Source organism: Corvus cornix, chromosome 11, assembly GCF_000738735.6.
Source record: "Corvus cornix cornix isolate S_Up_H32 chromosome 11, ASM73873v5, whole genome shotgun sequence".
Classification (NCBI taxonomy): domain Eukaryota; kingdom Metazoa; phylum Chordata; class Aves; order Passeriformes; family Corvidae; genus Corvus; species Corvus cornix.
This window is the reverse complement of record NC_046341.1, coordinates 13,561,398-13,585,958: the sequence shown is the minus strand read 5'-3', so window position 1 is coordinate 13,585,958 and position 24,561 is coordinate 13,561,398. Positions and strand designations below refer to the sequence as shown.

The 24,561-nt window shown below is 40.0% G+C and overlaps 1 protein-coding gene across 1 annotated transcript in view; it reads left to right on the top strand.

Annotated features, from left to right (window-relative positions):
- LONP2 (lon peptidase 2, peroxisomal) overlaps window positions 1–24,561 on the top strand; it is a 38,536-nt gene extending 13,975 nt beyond the window's left edge. Inside the window, exons 9-15 of the mRNA XM_039558061.1 lie at window positions 4,095–4,245; window positions 4,920–5,046; window positions 6,104–6,237; window positions 14,693–14,835; window positions 19,797–20,004; window positions 21,134–21,324; window positions 23,077–24,561. Of these exons, the coding sequence (XP_039413995.1) occupies window positions 4,095–4,245; window positions 4,920–5,046; window positions 6,104–6,237; window positions 14,693–14,835; window positions 19,797–20,004; window positions 21,134–21,324; window positions 23,077–23,298 (1,176 nt within the window). The 3' untranslated portion in view covers window positions 23,299–24,561. The remainder of the gene's footprint in view (window positions 1–4,094; window positions 4,246–4,919; window positions 5,047–6,103; window positions 6,238–14,692; window positions 14,836–19,796; window positions 20,005–21,133; window positions 21,325–23,076) is intronic.

The window sequence follows — 24,561 nt, the reverse complement described above, 5'->3', positions numbered from 1 at the left end:
ACAGGCTGTGGTTTGAGAGCTCTGTTTTGATCTTTGCATGTTAACATGAACTAGTAGTAATTTAAATGTGCTAGAAAATAGCATGGCTTCACTTCTTTAGCTTTTAAAAGTGACAGTTATGGTCCTCTACCTGTGCATTTCTCAAGTGTATAGGACACTTTTCTAGAGTGCATGAAAAGCCTCAAAGTGTAAAGAAAACAAGCAGGGTGTGTAATAAATACAAGCATTTTCCTTGTACTATTCACCTGTGGGGTTTTAATTACACTTTGGTGAAAATGTAATGCTCTGTTTCTGAGTTTTCTGATACCTCTCCTGTCATTTGTCTTTTAGATATTTGAATTAAGCTGTTCTAATTCTAGTCAATGCATGGGTAAAAATACCTGAAAATCAAAATTTTCTACTTAGCTGTCTGTTGTTTGCTACGCAGTCAATGATTTCGCATTTCTTGGAAAGAGCGTTCTGATCATGAATCTAGATCTATATATTAATACTGGTAATGTTATTCAACCTTTGCTGGTTTTTATAATTTTTTTATAATTTTTTTGTATACTGTCCTGCAGTACAGAACAACAGTATTCTTCTATCACATCAAGTTTGCAAGGGCAAACAAATTTAATTAATACTTGTTTAATTAGTTGTGTTTGAATTCTGGATACTTTGTTGCTGCTTTGAGATGTTTCTGTTTTCCGTCTTTTAAAACCACATTCTCAGTGATACTCAGCTCTGCTCCTGCCATGGATTTTTCCAGCTGAGGCTCATAAGGTTCACTTCCCACTGCCTGCCTGGGCTGCAGGCTTTATGTAAGCCCTGCTAATTGACCATTAGTTGCATCTGGAGAAGTAATTGCTCTATTAACCATGGCTGGGCTGCTCCCCTGCGAGATCTCTATATCCCTTTACTGCTGGCTAAACATCCTGAAGCAGGTGCTTTACCTCTTCTAATGGACAGCTCATGTCTGGACATAATACCTTAATTTTCATCTGCTTCTCGTGGTTTACATTGTTGGAAAGTCCATCTGGAATGAGCAAAAGTGGCTGTTATGTTGGAGAGCAAACAATAGTCAGTGGTCACCTAACTGGTACATTTGCTGTTCACACTGCTGCTTGTCTGGTAGGTGCCATCATTAAGTATGAAAGGCACATCCTTTTTTTCCTTAATGTGTAGGTGTGTTAAATTCTTGCTGTCTACAGCAGGGCATATTCAGGAAGAAAATGGCCATCCCTGTGAGCTTGGGAGCAAAGCTTGGTGCTTTATAATTGCTGGATACGTGTTTAGTTCTAATGCTTCTGCAGAGCTGTTGCTTCAGCAAGACAGAATGTCTTCCTATTTCCAGTTACTGTTCATTAACAAAGGAATATTTTAGTCTAAATTTAGATGACCTCTGTTAAAACCAGAAGAAAACAGAAATGGATCCAAGTGCCTGATAGTGACTATTTGTATGCAGGGAAATTAGACCAGGAGCATAGCCAGGCAATGAAATGTTCATGGACTTTATTCTGGATTTTGTGGTAATAAAAAGCTGTTACAGAGAAGCCTTTGTATGCATGTGAGCTATCTGTCATAAATTAGCCAAGATACTTTGTGCACTGAATGTTCTTTTTGTACTTCATATTTTTATGTTAGTTGAATATCTTGGAAAACTTTTGAACTTGAACTTCAGCACAGATGCCTAACTGAAGAACAGTTCTATTTGCTTTGGGAAGTCTATTTGAAATACATAGGCAGGACACTGGTTTGTACCTTACTCTAAAAAATAGTTACCGTGACAAAGAATTTTAAGTCCGGAGGAACTCCAGCCCTTGTAAAAAATCTCAGATAATTCACATTTAGATATAATCTGAGTTGGTTTGGATTACAGTTTCCATTATCTTTATTGGCTAGTATTTTTTGCATATGAGTACAGCATCAATATTTTGTGTACCTTTGTAAATCATATTCTAATCACCAGCTTGGCACTGAGTAGGATTCAGAAGGATTTCTAGTTGCAGACTAGAAGGAGAAAGAAACATGCATGTAAATAAATGTGACAAAATGCCAGTTTGGTCTATCAGAATACATTGTTTTTCAGCAGCTTTGGAATTAGTTGCAAACACTTCAGCTTATAGACTGGAATTCTGTGGAAATATTGTTATCAGTATAAAAAAAGGGGGGGGGAGTAAGTTGAATTAGGATTAGCTGTTTAAATAACTTTTGAAAAATTTGCCAGAGTAGGCCTTGAATGGGAGACTAATATTTGGTATAAACCTACTTGTTTTGAAGACAGTTTGTAGATGCTGTGCTTGCTTTCCCTGTCTGTTGTTGTGTCTCCCTATAGTTTAGGGCTAGACTGTGGGGCTGGCTGAGGTAAGGCACATCTCTAACTGATTGAATTATTCATCAGTGGACTTGGCTTGTCAGGGTACTTCAAGGCCTTTGCCTTCATTGGTAAGGAAGGGAGTAAATGACAGCAGCTGCTTGCTGAAAAGGGTAAGAAAGCTTTTGAATAGCTTAGAGCCAGTGCACAATGGCATTCACGGAGTTCCAGCCCTAGGTTCAGAATTGAAGCATATGCTTCAGTATGTTTTAAGGTTTCACTGTTAAGGGGAATGTGTAACTGGTATTTTATTGCAGCTGCAATACATTTCTAAATACTGCTCTTAAATCTGTGCAGTACTTCAAAATAAAATTAGAATTTATTCTGGTTTTTGGTGAAATCTGCTGTGTTTCTGGCATTCTGTAAAAAAAAAAAATTTTCCTAGTTTGTTCTGATCATAATTTTGTCCTAAAGATTTTTTCACTTTTCAAAGCCTGAAGAGAATTTAAGAGTAATGAAAATTCAGAATTGTTTCTTTTATAACTTTCTAAGAAGTTCTCAAATTCCTTTTTTTTTTATTTATCAACTCTGTTCTTGGCTATAGTTCAGGTTGTGTGCATTCATTTGGGTGTAGGCAGATAAATTATTTTGACAGTGGTGCGCTGTTTCTCAGGAGATGCGTGGGTCCCATTATTTGTGACATGAGAATTATTCATGTTGGTGTAGCATTGATCATTCATCATTTGGGAGGGAAAAGTGTGGCGTTACTTTAATGGGATGTGAAGCAGAGGTGGTTCACAGGTGATATGGAAGCCAAGAGTACATTGCTATAGACCATGAACTTCCCATTTGTGGCAGTGTTAAATCTACAAGACAGTATCTCAGTACCCTCATGTTCCACATGTATATTGAATATTTATCACCTTATCTTAAATACAGACAAGTGTTGCATTAGCACACATAAGTAGTACTAAAAGCATTAGGAAGACAACACAAATATTTAAGCCCTAGTTCTACTTGTTCAGTACATTTTTGAGGTTGGTCAGACTGTGTGTTTTTGTTCTACAGTGCTTGTTCAATTTCATCTCTGTTGTTTTGGGACAAAAAAAAAATGATTGTGTTGGGAAAGCCAGGGCTCACCAAGGGTCAGAGCTTGCCTGGGGTGTCATGGGCAATAAGAACTTTTACTCCTTCATCAGTAGTAACAGCTGGACAAAGCAGAGTAAGTGGAGCATGTGATTTAGTGACAGCAGATAAGGCTGGGATTGTGTTCTTCCCCTTGGTCTCACAGAGAGATCTCACATGTTGTTGTGAGAGTAAGAAGTAAGCTTAGAGTAAGAAGAGTGGCCAGCAACAGGTGAGGATTGGAGTCAGGGATTACTTGGGAGAATTCTCCTTGTTTGGAGTCAGGGATTACTTGGGAGAATTCTCCTTGTTCCATGGGACCACATGGGCTGCTTTTCCAAGGTTGCTCTGAGTCCTTGAAGGGTCATTCTAGCATCTTTAAAAGGTCATGGGGATACAGCTTAGGGGAGGTACTTGATGGCTGGAGAAATGCTGCAGCCACCTCTAGAAAAGGTCAGGAGCAGCTCATGGGGAAATGACTTTTTGAACTGTACATGTGGTGTGAAATGTAGTCACAGAATCATCCAGCCAAGGCCAGGATTTAGTGATATCCTTAATGTATTTTATCACTGTAAAGTCGGATTTGACAGATCCAAATGGAATATAATAAAGATGTGCATATTTTACTTACTTGTGGTTGAACAACTGCATGACTTTTGTGTTTACTTTTGTTAAGGTGTTGGATCCAGAACAAAATCACAGTTTCACCGATCACTACCTAAACGTAGCCTTTGACCTGTCCCAAGTGCTTTTCATAGCTACAGCCAACACTACAGCTACAATCCCACCCGCTCTGCTGGACAGAATGGAAGTTATCCAGGTGCCAGGTAACACTGCAGTACTTTCATTACAGTGGCTATTGCTGGTCCTTAAACAAGTTTGGGGTGTTTTTGCTGAAATGAAAGGCAGCTCCTTAAGGAAAGCCTGCCAGGAATCTGGAGTGCGTGGCCAGAATCATTAAAAGGGACAAGGCAGGATGCCTCTGTTGTGCCTCTGTCATGAATAGTATTTATATATGTAAATATTAAATATTTATATTTAATTATATATAGAATATTATAAATTATATAAGAATAATAAATTATATAATATTTGAATGGTATAATAAATTATATAATAATATTTAAATATTCCATATATTTAGCCTTGCTCTCAGGAAAATTTAGTTTCAGGTCTGTGGTGATACGTGGATACATTCTGTAATGATATTTTCCTTCACTGATTTTTTTGCATTCTAACTGTCTGTTGGCTGATGCATCCTTTTAAGATTTCAATGGAGAAAGGGATCTTTGAAACACTAAAATTCTGTTCTTGTTTGCGTGAAGTTGTGAATAATCACAAAGGATCATACCAACAGCCTTGTAAATTATAGCGGGGGGAGGGTTTTTGTTAAATTCAATCAGGTAGAATTGTAAAAGGTAAGAAATCTGATTATATTGTAGTGTCAAAGCAAAAAGATTGTTAATAAATACATGTTTGGTTTTTTTTTTTTTTTTGGAAGGATACACACAAGAAGAAAAAATTGAAATTGCACATAGACACTTGATTCCCAAACAGCTTGAACAACATGGTCTGACTCCACAGCAAATACAGATTCCCCAAGTAACCACTTTGGGCATAATTACCAGGTAAATCTGTTCAGTGCTTTCAGTTTAAATAACTTCTTTTTTGCAACTAGTAAATCAGTTTATAATGTGATAGCACAAACATGTCTTAGTATTGTCCTTAATAGCTTCAGCAGTTCAAACATTGGTAGTTTATAGAATTGCTCTTTCCTTAGCTCTTGTCTTCTCTACAGAATATCCTTTCTGTAGAGAATTCCTTGCTCCTGCACTCCAGGTGTGGCTCCTACTCAGTTGTGCTGACACAATTGCCAAGGCCCTGTGAATAAACAGGAACACCTGAGGCTCCTGTGGCTGCAGTGTGTGAAGCCGTGGCCTTGGCAGCAGACAACATTTAGTTTAAAGAACTGAGTTATATTTCAATCATTTTCGTACAAAAAATGGAAATTACCTTTCCTTTTTTTTTTTTTTGTGACTTGATGGGTGCATTTGTCTAAAATTTGGAATTAGGTTTAAAAAATTAAAATATGGGGTTTTTTAATAGCTTCTCTTCATTAGAACTAGGGTTTTTGTTCAACATGACAGCAAAAATATTGATCAGAACATCATTTGAACTTTAAACTAGCTCATTTCCAATGGAAAAAATGTATTGTGATTCAATGAATTGAAGTATTTTATGACCAGTGTTTTGGCTATTTTGCATAGTGTTAACTGCCTGGTGCTTCTTTTCAGTTCATAGACTAAAACAAAAAATTCTTTTACAGACAGTTCCTCAACTTCCGGTGAACTATATATTTTAAGTTTTAAAATAGTTCTTCCTTCTAATTTTTATGCATCCAAGAAGAGCTCAGAGCTATTGGACATTGTTTAGCATTTCATGAAAGTTTGGCACCAGGTGTTAGTCATGTCTTCCCACTCAGTAGTCTGTCTACAATTTTATCAGCAACCACAATTATTTTGATGAAAACAAATTATTGTATTCCTATTTATTAGAGTAGTCCAAGGTTTCAATGCCTTTCCCATCCCATTTTATTTGGCTGTGTGTTTAGTAGGAAAGTGTGTTTCTGTTGAAAAGAACTCCCTGTTGAAAAGGACAGCCCAGCATAGCCATTGTCTCTCACAGGTACACGAGGGAGGCAGGAGTCCGTGCCCTGGATCGGAAGCTGGGAGCCATTTGCAGAGCAGTGGCTGTGAAAGTGGCAGAAGGGCAGCACAAAGAAGCAAAGCCAGATCGTGCTGAAGTGGGGGAAGGAGAAGGTGTGTATCTTTAGCATGTTTTGTTAAAAAGGGAACTTCTAATGTAGTCACTAGGAAGCTAATTTAGCAACTTTTTCTCCTGTTTTATTCTTCATTAAGGGCTCTGTTTTCAAAAGCATGGCAGATAGCGTGACATTATTCTTATGTGCAGTTTTAGTGCTGAATTATGACTTAGGACATAAGTTGAGTAGTTTCAGCCTGCTGACTTGGTAATTGAGACGTTCAGTGCATCTGTTTCATATCTTAGGGATGCAGTTATGATTTGTGTATGTCTTCCTAGGCTATTTAATGCAAATCTTTCACTTCTTGTCTTTAATAAAAAACTAAGCATGACTGTAGTTCCTGTGAGCTCAGAACGCAATCTGATTATTTTGTTGTACACTAAAAAATTGTCTGCTTGAAGAGCTCTGAAATTAGAATTATTTTTATGTGCCTTTTAAGACTATACTTATTCAAAGTCTCTCAGAGCTTTGGTGACTTCTCAGCCTCAGTCCGGTCTTGTTTACCATGTGCACAGACAATATTTTGTCATTCCCAGTCATCCAACAGACTGAAAGAAAGCTAAACACAAAATTCTCAAACAGCAAAACTACTCAGGTAACTGCTTCACCAGTAAGGTAGGTCTCTTTCTAGTCTTGAAATAGAAGAGGGAAGGATGAAGTCAGGCCTATATCCAGGTCATGTGCATCATACAGCAGGTGACTGCTCCCTTTTTCATCCCCCCATGAGTGTTCTCTCTAATAAAAATGAACATTCCCACTGTGTTTGCTGAAAGATATGATGGAGGGTGTAGATGGCTGTGCTTTTGTTCCAGCCAGATGCTGGTGGAGGTTGTTCCTGTACACAGCAATTTCCTGTTGGAGCTCCACAGTGCTCATTGCAGCACTGGATGTCTGCAGGAGCCCTCAGTGTAAGGTAGGTTAGAAATGTGAAAGGACAAACCCCAAACCTCAGGTTGAACTTCTGGAATGTGGATAGCCCTTAATCTAATAAAATCTAGCAAGCAGGGTGTTGGGTGTTTCATTAGTTTGTTTTTTAAAGACTGAAATGAGTTCAGGTAACAAGAAATTCTGCCAGTCTGTCAGAGAACAACTGGGTGTCAGAGGATCCTGGAAACTGAAAACTGCAGAATGGCTGCTTGCTTTTGCTGCAGGATACTCGCAGACTTAAAATACTGAACAGGGCCCTGTTGGTTTGATGTTCTGAAATATTCCCCAATTGAGTTGATGTGGAAAAATCCTTTAGGTTCTAACATCTGTACATCTGGAATTGGTCTGGTCTGGATTGGAGGAGGACAAATGAGGAGACTCATTATCTGTTCCTTTAAAACAAGGCAGCAAACAGGTCTGAACAGTGCCTGCCCCTTTCAGAGAGTAAATCCCAGGGGAGGAAATATAAGGGATATTTTTACAAGTAGTGGCGATGATTAGAAGGGTGTTTGAAGAAGAGTTTTACTCACAGTAAAAGCTTACATAATTTGTCTCTGAGAATCTGTTTCTTGACAGTCTTTCAGCTTTACCTTGCCTTTTTTCCCTAGCTCAGTATTTCCTTTCTGAAAATTAAATCTTCTTTTACCTTGTTGAGTTTTCTAAGATCACCATAATGTCTGTGGAAACTGCAATATCAGAAGGTTGAATTTGGCTGTGTTTGCTTAAGCAGGCTCAGCTTGGTTTTCTCTGAATGTTTGGCGTAAAGGCAGTGAGCTCTCACAGTAGCAGTGACTGAATCCGTGAACGGTCCTGCAATTTAAATCATCCCATTTACATTAAAAGGCAGAGGTTTTAAGATTTATTTACCAATGCTTTCCTTTTACATCATGTGTGTGTTCTCTACCTTCTCTGCTCTGATGGACTTTGTGAAGTCAAACACTGACTTGTTGATGCTTCTGTGGTCTCTTTGTGAATGCAACCGCTGAGCCTTTGGGCTGTGCTGGCCCAGCTCACCAGCACCAGGCAGTATCGGGTGTCCTGGCTACTGCACCTTTTGGCTAGTAATTTTGACAAGTCATATTTTCAAAGTAGGTAGCTGTGTCTAGAATGTTTAAGATGTCTAATGCAATTGCTGAATAAAAAGAGATGTCATTCTGCTCTTCAAGCATTGACAAACGAGAGGTGGGTTCAGAGCACAACTCATGGCACTGTAAGAAGAAACACTATTATTAAGGCAAGTAACAAAAAGGAACTGTATTAGACATCTCAGTCCACTGAGAGAGTTATTTACCATGTTAAAATTAGCGCTGTGCTTGCGACTTAGGTATTTACGCTGTTAAAATTATACACTGTTAAAATTAGTACTGGACTTGCAACTTACCAAAGCTAAGTGAAAATAGCCAAGTGCTTCAAAAGGGGGAAAATGCTGGCATTACCCAGTTTGCAGTAAGAAAGACATGTGCTGTAAAGAGTTGCCTTTGTACTTCTGGAGTGAAAACTGTCCATAAGAAAAAGCTGTATTAATAAAAGGGAGTCTGAGGGACAGGTGTCTCTACAGTTAATTGCTGTTATGAAGACTTGGTACGGAATGGTGTGGTCTGCAAAGTGTATTTTATTTTGTACTAATACTGTGCTTGCACCCTGGTGTGTTTTTAGCAGAGTGTGTCATTTGCTGGGAGTGTATGTTAAGTCGGAGCCTTTTAAAAGACATTTTTATTTTCATTCTGTCTGTTGAAAACAACTAAGTGTTCAAAACAAAGCTTATAAATATCTCCAGACACTTGCAAGTTGATGCAAATAATGGGATTTGTAGCCTAAATTGATTTCTTCGGCATTTTTTTTTCCTGTTCATTAGTGGATGTTTGTGCAGTTGTGCATCATGATGATGAATTTTTATTTCATATAATGAATGACTCTGGAAGATTAGTTAATCAAGTTGTCATCCCTTAATAGTTTCACTTAGTATTATTTCTTGAATTTATTTTTCTTTATCTATCAAAAATACCTGGAATTCATTTTTGCTTTCTACATTTGTGGTGCTGATGTGAGATTGAGACTCTACAGTTAGTGCATTGGTATGCCTTGAGTTGTGTAGGAGAGGGCAGACTGCAGGCTTGCCTTGCTTGCTAAAACATAATTTATACCTGATTCATAGTATAGCCAAACAGTACCTTGGTGTCTGTTGTGTTTATTCAGCTGAATGCTTTCTGGCTGGTGGGTTGTAGTAAAATTTAAGGACGCTAGGTGGTAGAATCACAGAATTTCCACCATTACATTGATTAAATCAGATTATTAACTCCAAGGCGAGCACCTGTTTTCAAGGCTTTGTAAAGATCAGGCTTCTGACACTGTTTGGCAGTGGGCTCTAGGAAGGGAGGGTACTGCCTTAGCAGAGCTGGAGATTCTCTCTCAGCCTGGGTTTAGCACTTCCCAGAAATGCACCACTGAAATGCACTGGCAGCTTTGTGGTGCCTTCCTTGCTCCTCTGCCTCCTGAGCTTTCTGGAGAAGTTGGTGAGTGCAGGAGTGTTAGTTTGTGTCAGTTTTTCACTTCGCACAGGGAACTTCAGCAGAAGCAAATGCAGTCATTTTCAGAGCTCTCTGGGGAGTCATCCCTGTGTACAGTAATGCTATCTGGTATTTCACTGAAACACTATCTAAGATTTATGAGACACTCCTCAAGTCTTTTGACAATTAGAAGAAATTCTAGGAGTCACAAAAATATGTGAAACTCTCCTTCCTATTTTAGTGCAACTGCCTTGAGAATACAATGCAACAACTGTGCACTAAGGCATCGTATCATGGTACAACAGTTGAAACCCAGAGTGAAAAACAGTTTCTCTAATTCAGGCCCAAAGGAGGATTTAGGACAGGTAATATTTCATAACTAAAAGTGATGAAATGAGGATTGGATTTATGTTGAAACCAAGGCTTTGAACATACTTAAATATTTCCATACCCAGCAACACAGTGCATGAATTGTGGAAGAAACACTTGGTTTTAAATGAAATGCCAAGTTTGACTGCAGTTGTCAATGTGAGCTGACACATGAAATGTGATGACCATCAGTCCCAGGGTGGTGTGACTGCAGGTACTCAGCTCTGAGCTCAGCTCTGCTGACCTTAGAGAGCTTCCCAGCTCTCCAGGCTGCAGTGTGGGCTCTGTCTGAAAATTGCTTGGAATGACTTCTCTGTAGGAGGTCAAAAAGGCATAAATGTTCAGAGAGGTTGGGTTAATATACAAATTAAAGTGTTATTTTTTTTCCATGTTAATTTATCTAAATATTCCTGCAAGAACACCTCAAATTCAAGTGCTTCAAGTACACATTGTTTTTGTTTACATGATGGAATGTAATAATTTAGTGGAAAGAGAACCTTCTGATGCTGTGGGAAGAAATGCACAGAGCATTAAATTTAAGCATATAAGTAAGTGTTAACAGGATTAGGGTCCCAGGAAATTGTTTCCTTCCTAAAGAAAATCTTGTGGAAGTAACACTTCCTAAAAATTTGGTGCATAAGATTTGACAGTGGAATGTTGTTTTTAGGGTGCAGTTTCATGACTGGCTTTGAATGTGAACTGTTGTCAGCAAGAGCAATCCCATCCTTTTCTATCTAAATGCAGTTTTGGGAGGTTTTTTAGTTTGGAGCGGCTAAAAGAATTCAGAGTCTGTTGCCTGCTGAAGGATCTGCTGCTAAGTCAGATGAGAAAGAAAGGACATGTTCTTTTCCCTTTAATTGCCCACAAACCTGAAACCTTTCCTGTCATGCTGTGATGCCCTTTTTCATACTTCTTCATAGCAATTCAGCAAATAACAATGTGTTATGTTAAAAACTGCTTTAAAATGTTAGGCTTTTATTTTTCTGTCTTGGTCAGTAAGTATGGCTAGAAATCTTTGGGTTTAAGACTTGTGTTGCTAGTGGTTAATTTAAATCTGTTTTATGAGGAGATGAGAAATTGCTACATGTTGAGGAAGTTTTAGGCTTTTGTATTCTCTCATTTCCATTACATCTCTAGAAGAAAGTAGCATTCTTAATTTTTTAAATCTTTGTGCCATGGAATGTCTATTAAGATTAAATCTTTAATGATATTTAATAGTTCATTGTCGGTATGTTTACTTAGGAGTCAATTTTCTTAAAAATCCAGTATTTACATGTGAGACTTTGTTTTATTTTGGGAACTTGCAAAGGCAGATTCCTGAGGAACATTGAGATCTTTGAGTAGCTGCAGATTCTGCTTGGAAAATTTTACAAACATAATCTTTTTTTGGTTGGTTGTTTTTTGAACTTATTTTTGGTTACTTGGGGAGGGCTATGTGTTGTCGTTTATTTTTAGTATTACAATTTTTAAATGTTAAAACAACTCAATACCGTGCTGCTTTTGTGTCAGCAGACGTGTAATAGAGGAGCAGCAGGTGGTTCCTCGAGGGCTGTTTGGAGCTCTGCTAAGGGCACTTTTTGACCTTTTAGTTTATTTTGCCAACTTATCTCAAACTGCTTAAGCTGCTGTCCTAACCAGAAGTTCTGTTTCTGGAAACTTGAATTTACCTGTCTTGTTTTAGATAAATGTGTCATTTAGCTTGAACTGTGGTTTATGGCTATTAGTCTGGGGTAGGTAGAGAACACTCATTTGTCATTGTTAGTGGAAATCTTAATTACTTATGAATCTTTATAGATTCTTCATGGTCAGCACTTGTTTAAAGATGATAAACAAAGATGGCTTTTTCCTTCAAAGGAAAAGTTAGTGTTTGTAATTGCATTTTGGGACATCACTTTATGCTTTTATAGAAAATTAGATAATGCCAGAATTCAGGTTAACATTTTTAGAAAAAGTCTGGAGTTTGTTACTGTTACAGATTATAAAATGGCATCTACTCATTAGCTTAGATAAACTCAAGAGTTTCTGATTTTTTTAATAGGGCAGGTGTCCACAAATTCCCTGATTTGTATATGAGGAGTTTGTCTCTTCAGCTGTATACAGTTAGGTAAAATAAATATGTTTGTGTTTGTTAGGCAGTAAAATCTTGTAATAGAACAAAAGCAACTGGCTTTAAACTCAATTTTGTTTTGAAATATGAATTGTATCTCAGATTATCAAGTAGTGTTGAAATTGCAGTCTGAATTGCAAGAATAGCATGCATTGCAGCCTTATGTTTCCTAGACTTGCCAGTGTTTATGTCTTTGAATTTATTATGTACAAAAATAGTAGTTTAACAAAAACAGAGAGACATGCTGAAACAACAGGAGGCATCTGACTAAGGCAGTGTTTACAGTAAGGGAATGGGATTTAGCCATGGAGGAGTGAGTTGTACAATGGAAAGATTAGTGGCTGTTGGATAAGAACTGTTAGACTGGAGTCCTGAATAAAAGCTGAGTTGCTGTTGTCATTTTAATAGTGATGTAGAATGTTTTCCTTGGTACTCTATTAAGGCATTAGTGAGAATTGCGCTGTCACAAAATCATCTGTAAAAAGGCCTTTATGTATCAGGATTAATAATAGGATAGTTCTTCCTATTAATAATAGGAGACTTCCTCATTCATCCATTCTGAGAATTGCTATTGCACCACTGACCACCTCTTCACATTATAGTAAATAGATTAGATCAGTGATTTGTGTTTTTCTGTTTAAACTCTTGGATTTTCAGTTACTGTGCATGCATTGATGTGCAAAGGAAGATCCAGAAGTTTCTTTGTAAACTGCAGTTGGAAAGAATTCAAGGAAAGTAAGCAACCCATATTTGAGTCCAAAGCACAGTGCAGGAGTCTTGAAGCTCAGTGTACATTCCTGTATAATACAGACTTCAGATGTGTGTTAGGCTGCTGTTTGGGGTGGAAAGAAATGTCTTCACTCTGTGTGTGCCTGAGGGGCAGCCCCAGGGCAAGGAGGCACTGCCCTGAAACTGCCACAGAGCCTTAGAAACAGCTGGCTTGTCGAAGTAGTCTTCATTTCTGATACATGTTTCACTGAAACACTGCTTAGCGCTCTTGAGAAATGCTAATAAGCCTCTTGCACCTGGGCCACATTCTGTGGGGAAATGATTCCCTGTTTGAATTGTCCCTCTGATCCCAATCCCTTGGTAAAGGCACGGTTTTGGCCCCTGCAAGTGATGTGCAGGTTCTTGAGCTCAGTCATGCAAACAGCAGACTGGGTTTGAGAGTTCGACATTGACACGATTCCCATTATAGTTCAGTTTTGTACTGAAAGAGAAAACAGAAATTTGAAGGCAATTCTGCTAAGGAAGCCATTGAACAGGTAAAAAATCCAATCATGCTGTAAGTGAAGGAAGGGAAGAGCCCACTTCTGAACCCGTAACTATTGCTTTAATTGTGTGGTCCCTCCTAGGTGACGCTTGAGTATATTGCATTCAAAAGTGTCAGGCTGCTGGGGGTTTATAGCCCTTCCTGAAGAGTGTATCATGCCTGTAGGTATCTCTGAAAATGCCTGATAATTGGACCTTGGAGGAATTTTTTCTGCTACTGGCTATTGAGTGTGACACCTTAGCAATATCTCACTCAACAAAGAACAGAGCCCTCTGTGTGTGTGTGTGGTATTTAAAGACAAAAGCCACAGATCATTACACTGAAATTGTTTGAGGTTTTTCCACTGAACAAGGCCTGTAGGTGTTGTGTTCTGAGCTGCTGTTCGACAGACAGGAGACGTCAGTTTTGTGAGTTAAGCAGCCTGAGCAGGTGGAAGGTGTCCCTGCCTGTGATGGGGGTTGGACTAGATGATTTTTAAGGGTCCCTTGCAGTCCAAACCCTTCTATGACTGAGTAAAGCCATAAAAGTCATAGGAGACAAAAAGCAACATGAAAAGTGTCACATCAGAGTCTGTGCTGCAGGGCCTGCACTGGAGGTGGTCTCTGTGCTGGGGCACAGTTGTAAACACACATAAAAAGAACAGGAGTTACTGCACTGTCAGAATTGCTCTGTTCAGCTCCACGTTCTCTATTAACACTACATTGCACAGGATTCCTCCTGCAGGAATAAATCTTTCCCTGTGAGGATGGGGAGGCCCTGGCACAGGTTCCCAGAGAAGCTGCCCCGTCCCTTAAGAGTGTTCAAGACCAGGTTGGATGGGGCCTGGAGCAACCTGGGAAGGTGTCCCTGCAAGACCTTGAAGCAAGATCAGTTTTAAGGTCCTTTACAGCCCAAACCATTCTGATTCTATGAAATACTGGTTTTCTGCACAAATCTGGTGAAAAATGCAAAGTCTTAAATGAGCCTAATGTGTTTTGCTATTTGAATTAGTTTAAAATGCACTTAAGCTGATACGTTGCATCTCTGTCAGTGCTCTAGATTTAATTTTATCTTTGATGAACAGTTAGAACATATTTAGGCTTAATAATTAAATTTCATGCCATATTATCTTTAATTTGACAAGATTTTTGTGAAAGATGGTTTGAGCACATTTTCCTGAACTTTCTGAGCATTTCTTTGCATATTTTATTTTTCTCTGTCACGATTTTTTAAAAATTCCTCTGTCTAGGAAAGACTGTTACAAATCCTAAATTAGATTTTCTTCCCTTAGATTGCAAAGAACACGTCACAGAAGATGCCAAACCAGAATCCATCAGTGACACAGCTGACCTGGCTCTGCCACCTGAAATGCCGATTTTAATTGATTTCCATGCTCTGAAAGACATCCTGGGGCCACCCATGTATGACATGGAGGTAATACCCTCATTTGTTTCTGCTTGACTGCTGTTTCTGGCTGCCATGATTATTGCTATTGACTGAGTCTGTACTATGTTAACAACTTTAAAAAATATTAATAACAGCACTGTGTTCCTTCGTGTTCCACAAAGTGTGTTTTCACCTAAAGAAGTTTTTATTTCCTTTTAATTCAGGGTACATAAATAACAAAGTGCCCTGACTTTTCTGTTAGGAAAGGTTCCTGCAGCAGTGCTTAAGAATGTGGTGGTGTTTTTTCAGTTTGAAACAACTTTGCTTTTGTTTGGGGGATGTTTGGTAGTGTTGGGAAAGTAGCCAAAAGTAGAACCCAGGAATCCTGTTTCTGCAGCAGCTGTGCTAGGGACTGTCCCACATACCTCCTTAAAGCCAGGCAGCGTTTTTGGGTATTAAAATCACTTCAGTTTGCACCAGAAGTTCTCAGACATTCTTTAGGTTAATGTGACTCTTAGCTATTAAAATGCTTTATGATCAGTCAGGCACCTCCAGCTCTGTTCCTCAAGTAGGCATATTTCAGATTTTTTGCTTTCCCCCATCTGTATTTTGCTCCATTCTGTGGAAATGCCATCAGTTAAAGTAGTTTGTTAGTTTGGGATTCTCATTTCACCAGTGACATTGCAGCTGTGCTCTGTTTCTGAGAACTTTCCTCTTACAGTTCTTTTCTCCTAAATCAGAGGACCAGCCTTCCAGTGGGATTTGGAGAACAAAAAGGGGACAAGATGTATGGGGGAAGCAGGAGAAAATGGATGATTGTTAAGGAATGAGTCAGTTTCTAGACCTGAACTGAGTGAGGCATTTGGATATGAAGATTTTATCATGGAAGAGATTCTTAAAGAAGAGACAGAAATGAGAAAACAAACTGAAAGGAGACAGTGTCATTGTGACAGAGGATGGTGATGGGAACAGTGGGAGGGGGAATGGGAAGCAAGGAAGATAAATGACCAACAGGCCAGTGCCTGGTGACTGGGCTGAATTTACTCACATGGGTTCTTTGGTGATTTATTTCTTTTTACTTTCAGAAATTCGAAGAGTTTTCTCTTTAGGCAAATGACTTAATTGTCAGCAACTTTTTCCAGCTCTTAGAAGCCACTATACCCAACAGTAAGATCACACAAATTTAAAAGTTCAGTGCTAATATGGGACTTTTCTTAGGTGTTCTGCCTGGTTTCGATTTTGTTTCTGGAGTTGATTATTCATTTAAATTTGGTAATGTGGCTGCGTTGGAAAATAATTTCTGCTATTTTGTCTTTTTTCTACAGATTAAGTAGTACAAGTCAGATTTTTAAAGTGTGATTCTTAATTTCAAGTATAAAAATACAGGAGTGCTGGGGTGGGGATTTTCATTTGTGGGGTCCACCAATAGATGCCATAAATTTGCAGGTAAGCATTTCCTGGATCTGCTGGCCTGTGTAAACAGCAATAAGACTGATTGAAGCTTGTGACTTCTGCATCAAAAGGTTTTCTTAACATTTCTGTGTTTAGAAGGCAAATTTAGTGCATAAATAGAAGTAGAGATGAATCCACACAGATCAATTCCCCAAGCAGCCCAGGATTTATTTTCATGTACTATTTTCATGTACTATTTTCATGTACTATTTTCATGTACTATTTTCATGTACTATTTTCATGTACTATTTTCATGTACTATTTTCATGTACTATTTTCATGTACTATTTTCATGTACTATTTTCATGTACTATATTATTACTATTAATAAGTGAATATTTTTCAGTACACACTTTGTTTTTTTCCATGCAAATTGCTCAGATAACAACATAACTCCTGTTTTAAGGAATTTTCCCAACTAACTTGTTATTCCTTAGAATTTTCTCAAGTCCCCCCAAGATTCTTTCAAGCAGTACAGTTCCTGTGCCTGGCAGGTGTCTGAGCCTGGCTGCTGTGGGTTGCTGGTCCGTAGTCACAGGATGTGTCTCCTTTCTGTGTCTGGCCTGAGAGCTTCAGCCTGGGCCTGCATTTTGCCATTTATCAGCAGCTGAAAAAAAGACACAGAAGAGGCAGCCACTGTGTCAGTACCTGCATGAGGCTGAGCAAATGGAACTGAAAACATGACATGACTTAATTGATCTGTTATCCTTCAGGGAATTCCTTACACAGGGATTCATCTTTCACCTTTCCAGTGCATTGCTTGGCTATTGTCTCCACAGGTCTCCCAGCAGGAAGACATGACAGAATAATCAGCTCCTACTTGCTGGATTAATTCATTTTTCACAAATAAATAATCTTATGTGTCTCCCTACAGAACATGTTGGAATAAATCACATAGTGAGGCTTTGAAAGAATAAATCTCGACAGTTTGAAGTGTAAAAGATTTAATGAAATATTTCAGCCCAGCACACTTTTAGGGAAAAGGGTTTCTATCATATCCGGTGGGTTTATAACGAACTATTTGTATTTTAGTTTGGGTTTTGGGGGGTTTTTTAGCTTTTTTTTTTCTGTCAACCCTTAGTTCTGCTCAAGTAACAAAACATTATTGGCACCACAAGAAGGCCTATCAGGATTAGTTTATATCCTCATAGCTTGAGTGAAGTTGAAGGGACAGAAGCTGTAGGTCAGTGAAATTGCCTATTCTAGGAAATAAAAGTGCAGATGCCATAAAAGAATGGCTCTGTTTCATGGGACATGCACAAGTCTAATTAGGGGAAAAAATTAGGGTGTCTTTTGGAAGCAAAACCTTTCCAAAGCACAGGTTTAGATTGGCATTTTTATCGAAGAACTGTCAGTCTTGTGGTGATATTTCTGGGAAATCCTCCGCCCTCAGAGGGAAGCCACTGTTAGTGTGCTTTGTCAGCAGTGATTTGCCAGGGAATGAATCAGAAGAGTAGAAAAAAAGGTTTGTACAGTCAGGCTGGGAGAACCTGTGGAAGGAAAACAAGCATGCTAAAGGCCAGCAAGTGATTGAACTGGTTCTCATCTTCCCATTGTCAATCAGGGACTTAACAGCTCTTTGTCCATCACACTGGTTTAGTGTGGCTCCAAAACTGCAGATGATAACCTGAAATATTTTAAAATAAGTGACTGTGCTGAATGTAAAGACTTCAATTTTGCAGTGTCCAGACAGCTAAAATGCATCTGACAGGATGTTCATGTACTCAGGGTACAGCTAAATCCCAGCTGGGTCAGTCTCATCTACAAAAATTTTCAAACCCCAAGATTCCATGTAGGTCAGTGACACCTTCATCATCTAACAGACATGACCAGTCATCACCTGATTCGAATGGTCATTTTTAATTGAAGTTGTTTAGAAAATGCAAGAAAGGATTTTTTTCTAATTTAAATTCATCAGAGTTTTGGTTAGAAGAAATTATTCAGAGGTGTCAGGAGCGATTCAGTCTTGTGGAGTTCCCTGTAACACTTTGTGGGTGTCCAAAATGTAATACAATGTGCTTTCCTCTGAGTGTTGGGGGTTGTGTGGCTCTGGGTGTGTTTAGGGATTTTTCAAGGGGATTTTCTGTAGCCAGATCTCAAAGCTGCCAGGGCATTTGCCATGTTTGACTGTCAGCAGGCCTCAGTACAGGCTCAGCTGAGGAGGTTGCAGCAGGGGTGATCCAGTCTCTCTCCAGGACAGCAGGAGAGGTTGCTTGGCTTTGGAGGTACCAGCTAATGCAGGGAACAATGGTCCAAAGGTGATCAACATCTACTGCACATCCAGGTTCTCTTACCAGATCTCAACTGACTTGTGAAGGGAGGAGGAGGTACCTGCTTAGTCTGAGCATAGAGGAGGGAGCTTGTGCTAAGTGATGTGTCTTTAGAACCATTTGGGTTTTGATTTGTTGTCCCATTTGCTGTTTTCTGCCCGTGAGCTCTCAAACAGTCTCTAAACTGTTTTCAACTGATTCAGAGTCCAGTCCACAAAAACTGAAACAAAACCCCCAAACCAACAAACCTTGTTGATGGCTGCTTAGGACTGAGAGAGGGTGTGGGCATTTAATTTTGTTCATTATACCTGAAGTGTTTGAAACCATGGTGGTTTGCCAAAACACCATTGTCTCCAGTGCAAAGGGGAATGTTCCAGTGTTGTTGGATTTCAGTGTGACCAGGATGAACTGACTTTGTTGACCTGAGTTACTAAGCAGTTACTAAAATAATCAGAGTAAATCACTGTAACTAATAACACACAGGGAATGAATATAGAAACTGATGTTAGCAAAACTGAAAATGCTTGATGAAGTATTTTGATACCTTAAAAGTGAAACACACTATTCTGTGCAATTTTCTTAAATGCTAGAGAAAGAAAGAGCCTTTTTCGCTAAATCCTGCTAATGAAAGCAAATGGCAGGATGTTGATGCCAGTGCACAGGTAAGGGAGAGCCCCAAGAGAAGCAGGAGAAAGGGCTGTGTGGCTGCCTTGGCTTCAGCTGCCAGTGTCCCCTCTGCCTGGCCTGGGAACACATTTGTGCTTCTGCTATTCCAAAGTGTTTGTAAATGTCTGCAGGGAACAACACTGGGGGCTTGTCTGGCCACAGCTCAGGCAGTGCCACCACCTTTAAAAAGGCTTTTAGGGAACACTGGGGAGCAGAACTGGCTTTGTCACCAGAGCTACGGTCAGGGCAAACACACTGCAGCAGAGGGGTTAAGTCACATAAACATTCAGTCAGAAATGAGTGAATACTTGATCCTTTGAGGAAAAAGATTCTTACAGTGCGTTTGGGGGCAGGCAAGATTTCAAGAATGACATGCCCAGGTGTTTGCCATGGCCTTAAGCTAAGCTGCAACAGACAGCTCCTGTTGTGTAATTAGTGTTTACACATATCCAGAACTACTGCTGCATTAAATAATAAATTAAAAAATAAGAGATTAGACACTTGGCTTAACTTTTGTGGTGTTTTAATGGGTACAGTTGTTTTAAAGCCAACTATTGAATTGTTTTTGCGATGTCTTTTTTTATGGCGGTTTCCTAAACTGAGTCCTGTGTTTCCCTTCAGGTGTCTGAGCGCCTCAATCAGCCAGGAGTGGCCATAGGCCTGGCCTGGACCCCCCTGGGAGGCGAGATCATGTTTGTGGAAGCGAGCCGGATGGACGGGGAGGGCCAGCTCACCCTGACGGGGCAGCTGGGGGACGTCATGAAGGAGTCGGCTCACCTGGCCATCAGCTGGCTGCGCAGCAATGCCAAGAGATACCAGCTCACCAACGGTGGGGCAGCAGGGCCGCTGCAGGGCAGCTACAGCCCTGCAGCAGGGTGGGAGCAGTTCAGCACATTGTAACACTGCTGAGTAACGCTGTGAGTTACTCGCTGTGGAATTCAGTATCGCATTAACAGAGAAAGGGTTTCAGCCATCAGTGCTACAGTGAGGATGAGATCAGCTCCAGAGTGCCTTTGTGTAGTTCTTTCCCAGTTGATGCCAAGCCAAGGTGGTTGTGGCCTGGCAGAACACGAGTTGTGTCTCCCTGCCGTAGCCTGGAAGGTTGTGGACAGCTTCAGTGCCAAGGTGCTTCTCCTTGGTTGTGGCAGACACTGCCTCTGACTCATTGTTACACTCAAGCTTTCCAGCAGTACTTTTGTGATGGAGACGGATAGGGAAGTCTGTAGTTTTTCCTAACAGGTTCTGTTAAAAGGTTTTTGTAATAATGCTTAGTATTTTGAGGATGTTGGGTTTGTATGGCAGCTGTGGAACTGCAGTGCAATAGGACTCTGGACAAGAACATTTTAACTCTTTTTTGTTTGAACCTCCCAGGACTTGAGGAAATGTGCTTTCTAGATTGATCATCTGCTGATCAGGCGAACAACTGACCAGTATCTGTCACTGTTTCTGGAAGTTTTAGATAGGTTTAAAACCACAATGGAATTAATGTATGAAATGCTGCAGGCATTACCTGTGTGCATCTTTACCTCTCCGGTTTACACTCCATGTACTCCATTACAGGTGAAAGGACATAAATGGAAGTTTCATTTTATTGTAATTGTGGGTTTCTGTGGAGTGTTCTCTGAGCATTGACACTGGTGGTTTGGGATATAAAAATTCTATGTAGAAATTCCTTGGTTTCTACATTAATCCCTGCTCTGAATTTCCCAACACATGCAAATGCCAAGCTTATTGGTTATCATGTTACCATTTTTTTCTAGGAATATATATGTAGGAAAGCTCGTTGGGTGTTTTTTGTTGTTTTTTCCTTGGGCCTCTGCAATATTGTGTTGTTTTTTTCAGTCTACTGTTAATAAATAGTGCCAAGGCTTTTAGTTCTTGGTGGGCTTTTAGAATAAAGACAGGGAACAAAATGGGTTTAGATTTTTAACATTCAAACCATTCTTTTTTTCCTTAAGCTTCTGGAAGTTTTGATCTCCTTGACAACACTGACATCCATCTGCACTTCCCAGCTGGAGCTGTCACAAAAGATGGACCATCTGCTGGTGTTACCATAGTAACCTGTCTTGCTTCACTCTTCAGTGGGCGGCTGGTGTGCTCAGATGTAGCCATGACAGGAGAAATTACACTAAGAGGCCTTGTTCTTCCAGTAAGCATCGTTTGAGAAGAAAGCTAAATTGTATTAATTCTCCCTATTTTGGATATAATATCTGTTAATAGCCACTTAGAAAACCAGAGTCTTGCTGGATCATTCCTTAGTAGGAATGCAGTCTGCTGCTGCTGCAGTTGGAAGAGGCCAGTGGAGGCCAGGCTGCTGCAGGACTGCCCCACTGCTCTGCTTTGGTTTTCAAGCTAAAGCCAGCCTTGATGTGGCTTTTTGGGAAAATACATGAAAATGTCTAGTTGGAAAGGAAAGCTCAAAGTCTTAAAATGCAAGATGGCTCTAAAGTCTGTACTGCAATTTTTAAATGTGCTTCCTCAGACTGTTGGTACAGAACTACCCTCTGGTGTCTTTGAAAAGTTGTGTGTTAAAGCTCTCCAGTAACTGCACACAGGTTATTCCTGAATCCATGGATCTACTGTTAGGTTTCTCTTAAATGTTCTTTGTATATAGCTCAGCCAAATGCGGTTTCCATAAAGCTTTGTCAAAGCATGAGGGCAAAGAAGGTTTTCAAGCAGTTTAATTTAAAGTGTCAGTGGAGCCTGGCCCAGGTGCTGAAGCTGATATGGGAGTTACCATCTCATACCAAACGATGACAGAAGGAAGGATGAAGATGGAAATCAGGGACAGGATTTTGTTTCCTGCAGAGGAGACAGAACCAGAGGTGCCATGGTAAGGAGTGGCCTAAGAGGCTCTGGGGCCAGTGAGCCTGACACAACAGGCCATTGTCCAGGGTTGTAGAGCACCCTGCAGTAACTCTGGTGCAAGCCAGCTTAGCCCTGCAGCTAGGCTGTCCTTACTGCCCCAGGCAGTGACCACACTGTGCCTGCTGCTGAAGGTGCATGCAGAGGTAAGGTACCTATAAATATTAAACCACATTCTCCTCCTTCCCCAAGGTAGTCTGGAATCATGCTGTTATCAGTCACTGAATTCCCAGGAGCATGCCAGGGGCTGGCCCTGCAGCTGAGTGCACAGCACCGCCCAGACCCATGGGGTCACCCTGAGGATCAAAGTGCACTCCTGCCATGTGTCACAGCAGCCTGAGGTTTGCCCTTTGTGCTGTAATACAGGGCCTTCCTCTCCTCTAAAGCAGTGTAAAATTAAAAGTTTCTGCTCTGAGATAGTCCTTAGGAATAGAAAGGAGTTTGGGGGAAGAAGCTACAGCTGTAAGAAAAACTTAACCCCCCTGTTTACATCTCATTAGCAACTCCACCAGGAGGCTCAGTGGAGCAGTGGCTGGTGTAGCACAAAGCATCTCTCCACTGCTGGAACACAGATTTGCTTTGCTGTACATTTTCTGTAGTACAGCTCAAGTTTTTATGGGACATTGCTTCCTTAGGACTCTTTTCCCCCAAAATCTAACACTGCCTTTATCTGAAAAATCTTCTGTTCTAGTGCAGGTGCAGGATTTCAGCACATCATATAAAAAAAAATGGAGTGAAGGCCACTTTTGTTAAAAAAATTCTGGAAAAGCAATGACTTTTCCGCTATTGATTCTCTTGTACCTGCACTCCTAGATTTATTTTATTAGCTGTTACAGAAAGAATACTGTAGTATATGAACATATTTCCCTCATTAAGCACATAATGAGCTACAGCTGACTGCATTTTTAATTGCTTTCCTAAATGACTGAGGGAGGCAGAACCTTTCATCAGAATTTAACTCCTGATGTGATGTTACAATAATTACTTTATTCAATTAGTTCATTGTTTTTATATAAGTATTTCTTCTCCTTCTTAGGTTGGGGGAATTAAAGACAAAGTGCTGGCAGCACACCGAGCTGGACTGAAGAGAATTATCATTCCTCAAAGAAATGAGAAAGATCTTGAAGAGATTGCAGTGCACGTGCGGCAGGACCTGACCTTCGTGCTGGCCGGGTGCCTGGAAGAGGTGCTGAATGCAGCCTTCGACGGCGGCTTTGCAGTTAAGGCCAGGCTTGAGCATCTGAATAGCAAACTTTAGGCAGACAGGCCAAGGTTACCTCTCTCTCAAATCCTGTAGTTCTTGATCTCTTTCAGCTACAGTTAGGTATCAGGTACCACTATGAGCTAAATAGGATTGTTTAAATGGGGTGTTAGTGCCATCAAAAGGAAGGTGTTGCTGCAGCAGTTACCAACCTGAAACTGCATTTTACGGGCCTTTGCTGCTTTTTATCAGTAAAGAATCTTGAATCTCAAGTCAAGCATGAGAAAGAATTCCTTAGCCTGTCTGTTATCAATGTATGTACATGGCAGCAGCTGGTCACAGCCTTAAAGAGGGAATAACATGCAGCAGTAGAGGCTCATAGGCGGGGTTGTTATAAAAAGCAAATTGATTTAGTGCAAGTTTACTTATTTACAAAATATCTGTAATAATAATGAATAACAATGTGCTAAGGAACAGCAGTATCAGGGAAAATAAGGTTTTAGAAATCTAAAAAAATACTCTTAAGGGATCTGAAGAGAAGCACTGTGGTCTAAATGAAGTTACTAAGTTCTTTCAGCACTTGGTTCTAGTTTGTAGCAAGGCCACTGCAGGCACCATTTTTCAAACCCAGGAAGCAATGCCAGAAGAACTGAAATGTAAGAAGTGTTGTGTACGAAGGGCAAGAACACATCAGTTCACACCTGCACAGCTGTCCCTGCAGCAGCAGGGGGGGATGGAGCATGGCTGAAGCCTTAATGAAAAAACCCAGTAATATTTGGAGGGACAGAGTACACGTCCTTCATTCTTACTCACTACAAACTGACTTGATTCCTATGCTTGGATGCCTGTGCTTGGAGGTTCACCTATGGAAATTAAATCCATTTAAACAATGCCAAGAAACTTCTGAATCATTATTCGCTGTGAATAAGGTTCAGGAAGTCTGGCAGCATCCCTGTCCTTTGATAGCCTTGTCTCTTATCTCCCCTTGAACCTCAGTGGGAACTGCACTTCAGTGTGTGATCTGGGCTTTTGGCATTGTTTATTCTAGGGTTGTTGTTACATCCTTCTCTTGTTCAACATTTCCAAAGTGCTTATGAAAAACAAACTGTACCAGTGACAACAGCCTGTTCTAGAAGCTGCCTATAAATCAAAGTAAGAGTTTGCTTTGCTTTTGTTTCCATTGATAACAACGCTGATTTACCTGGAACATAACAGCACTGCTGGTAATCAATTCAGTGGGAATTTCAACACCTGTTTTATGAAAGATTTTACAACTTTGACAAAAGACTTAATCTAATAAAATGATAAAAATAAAACTGG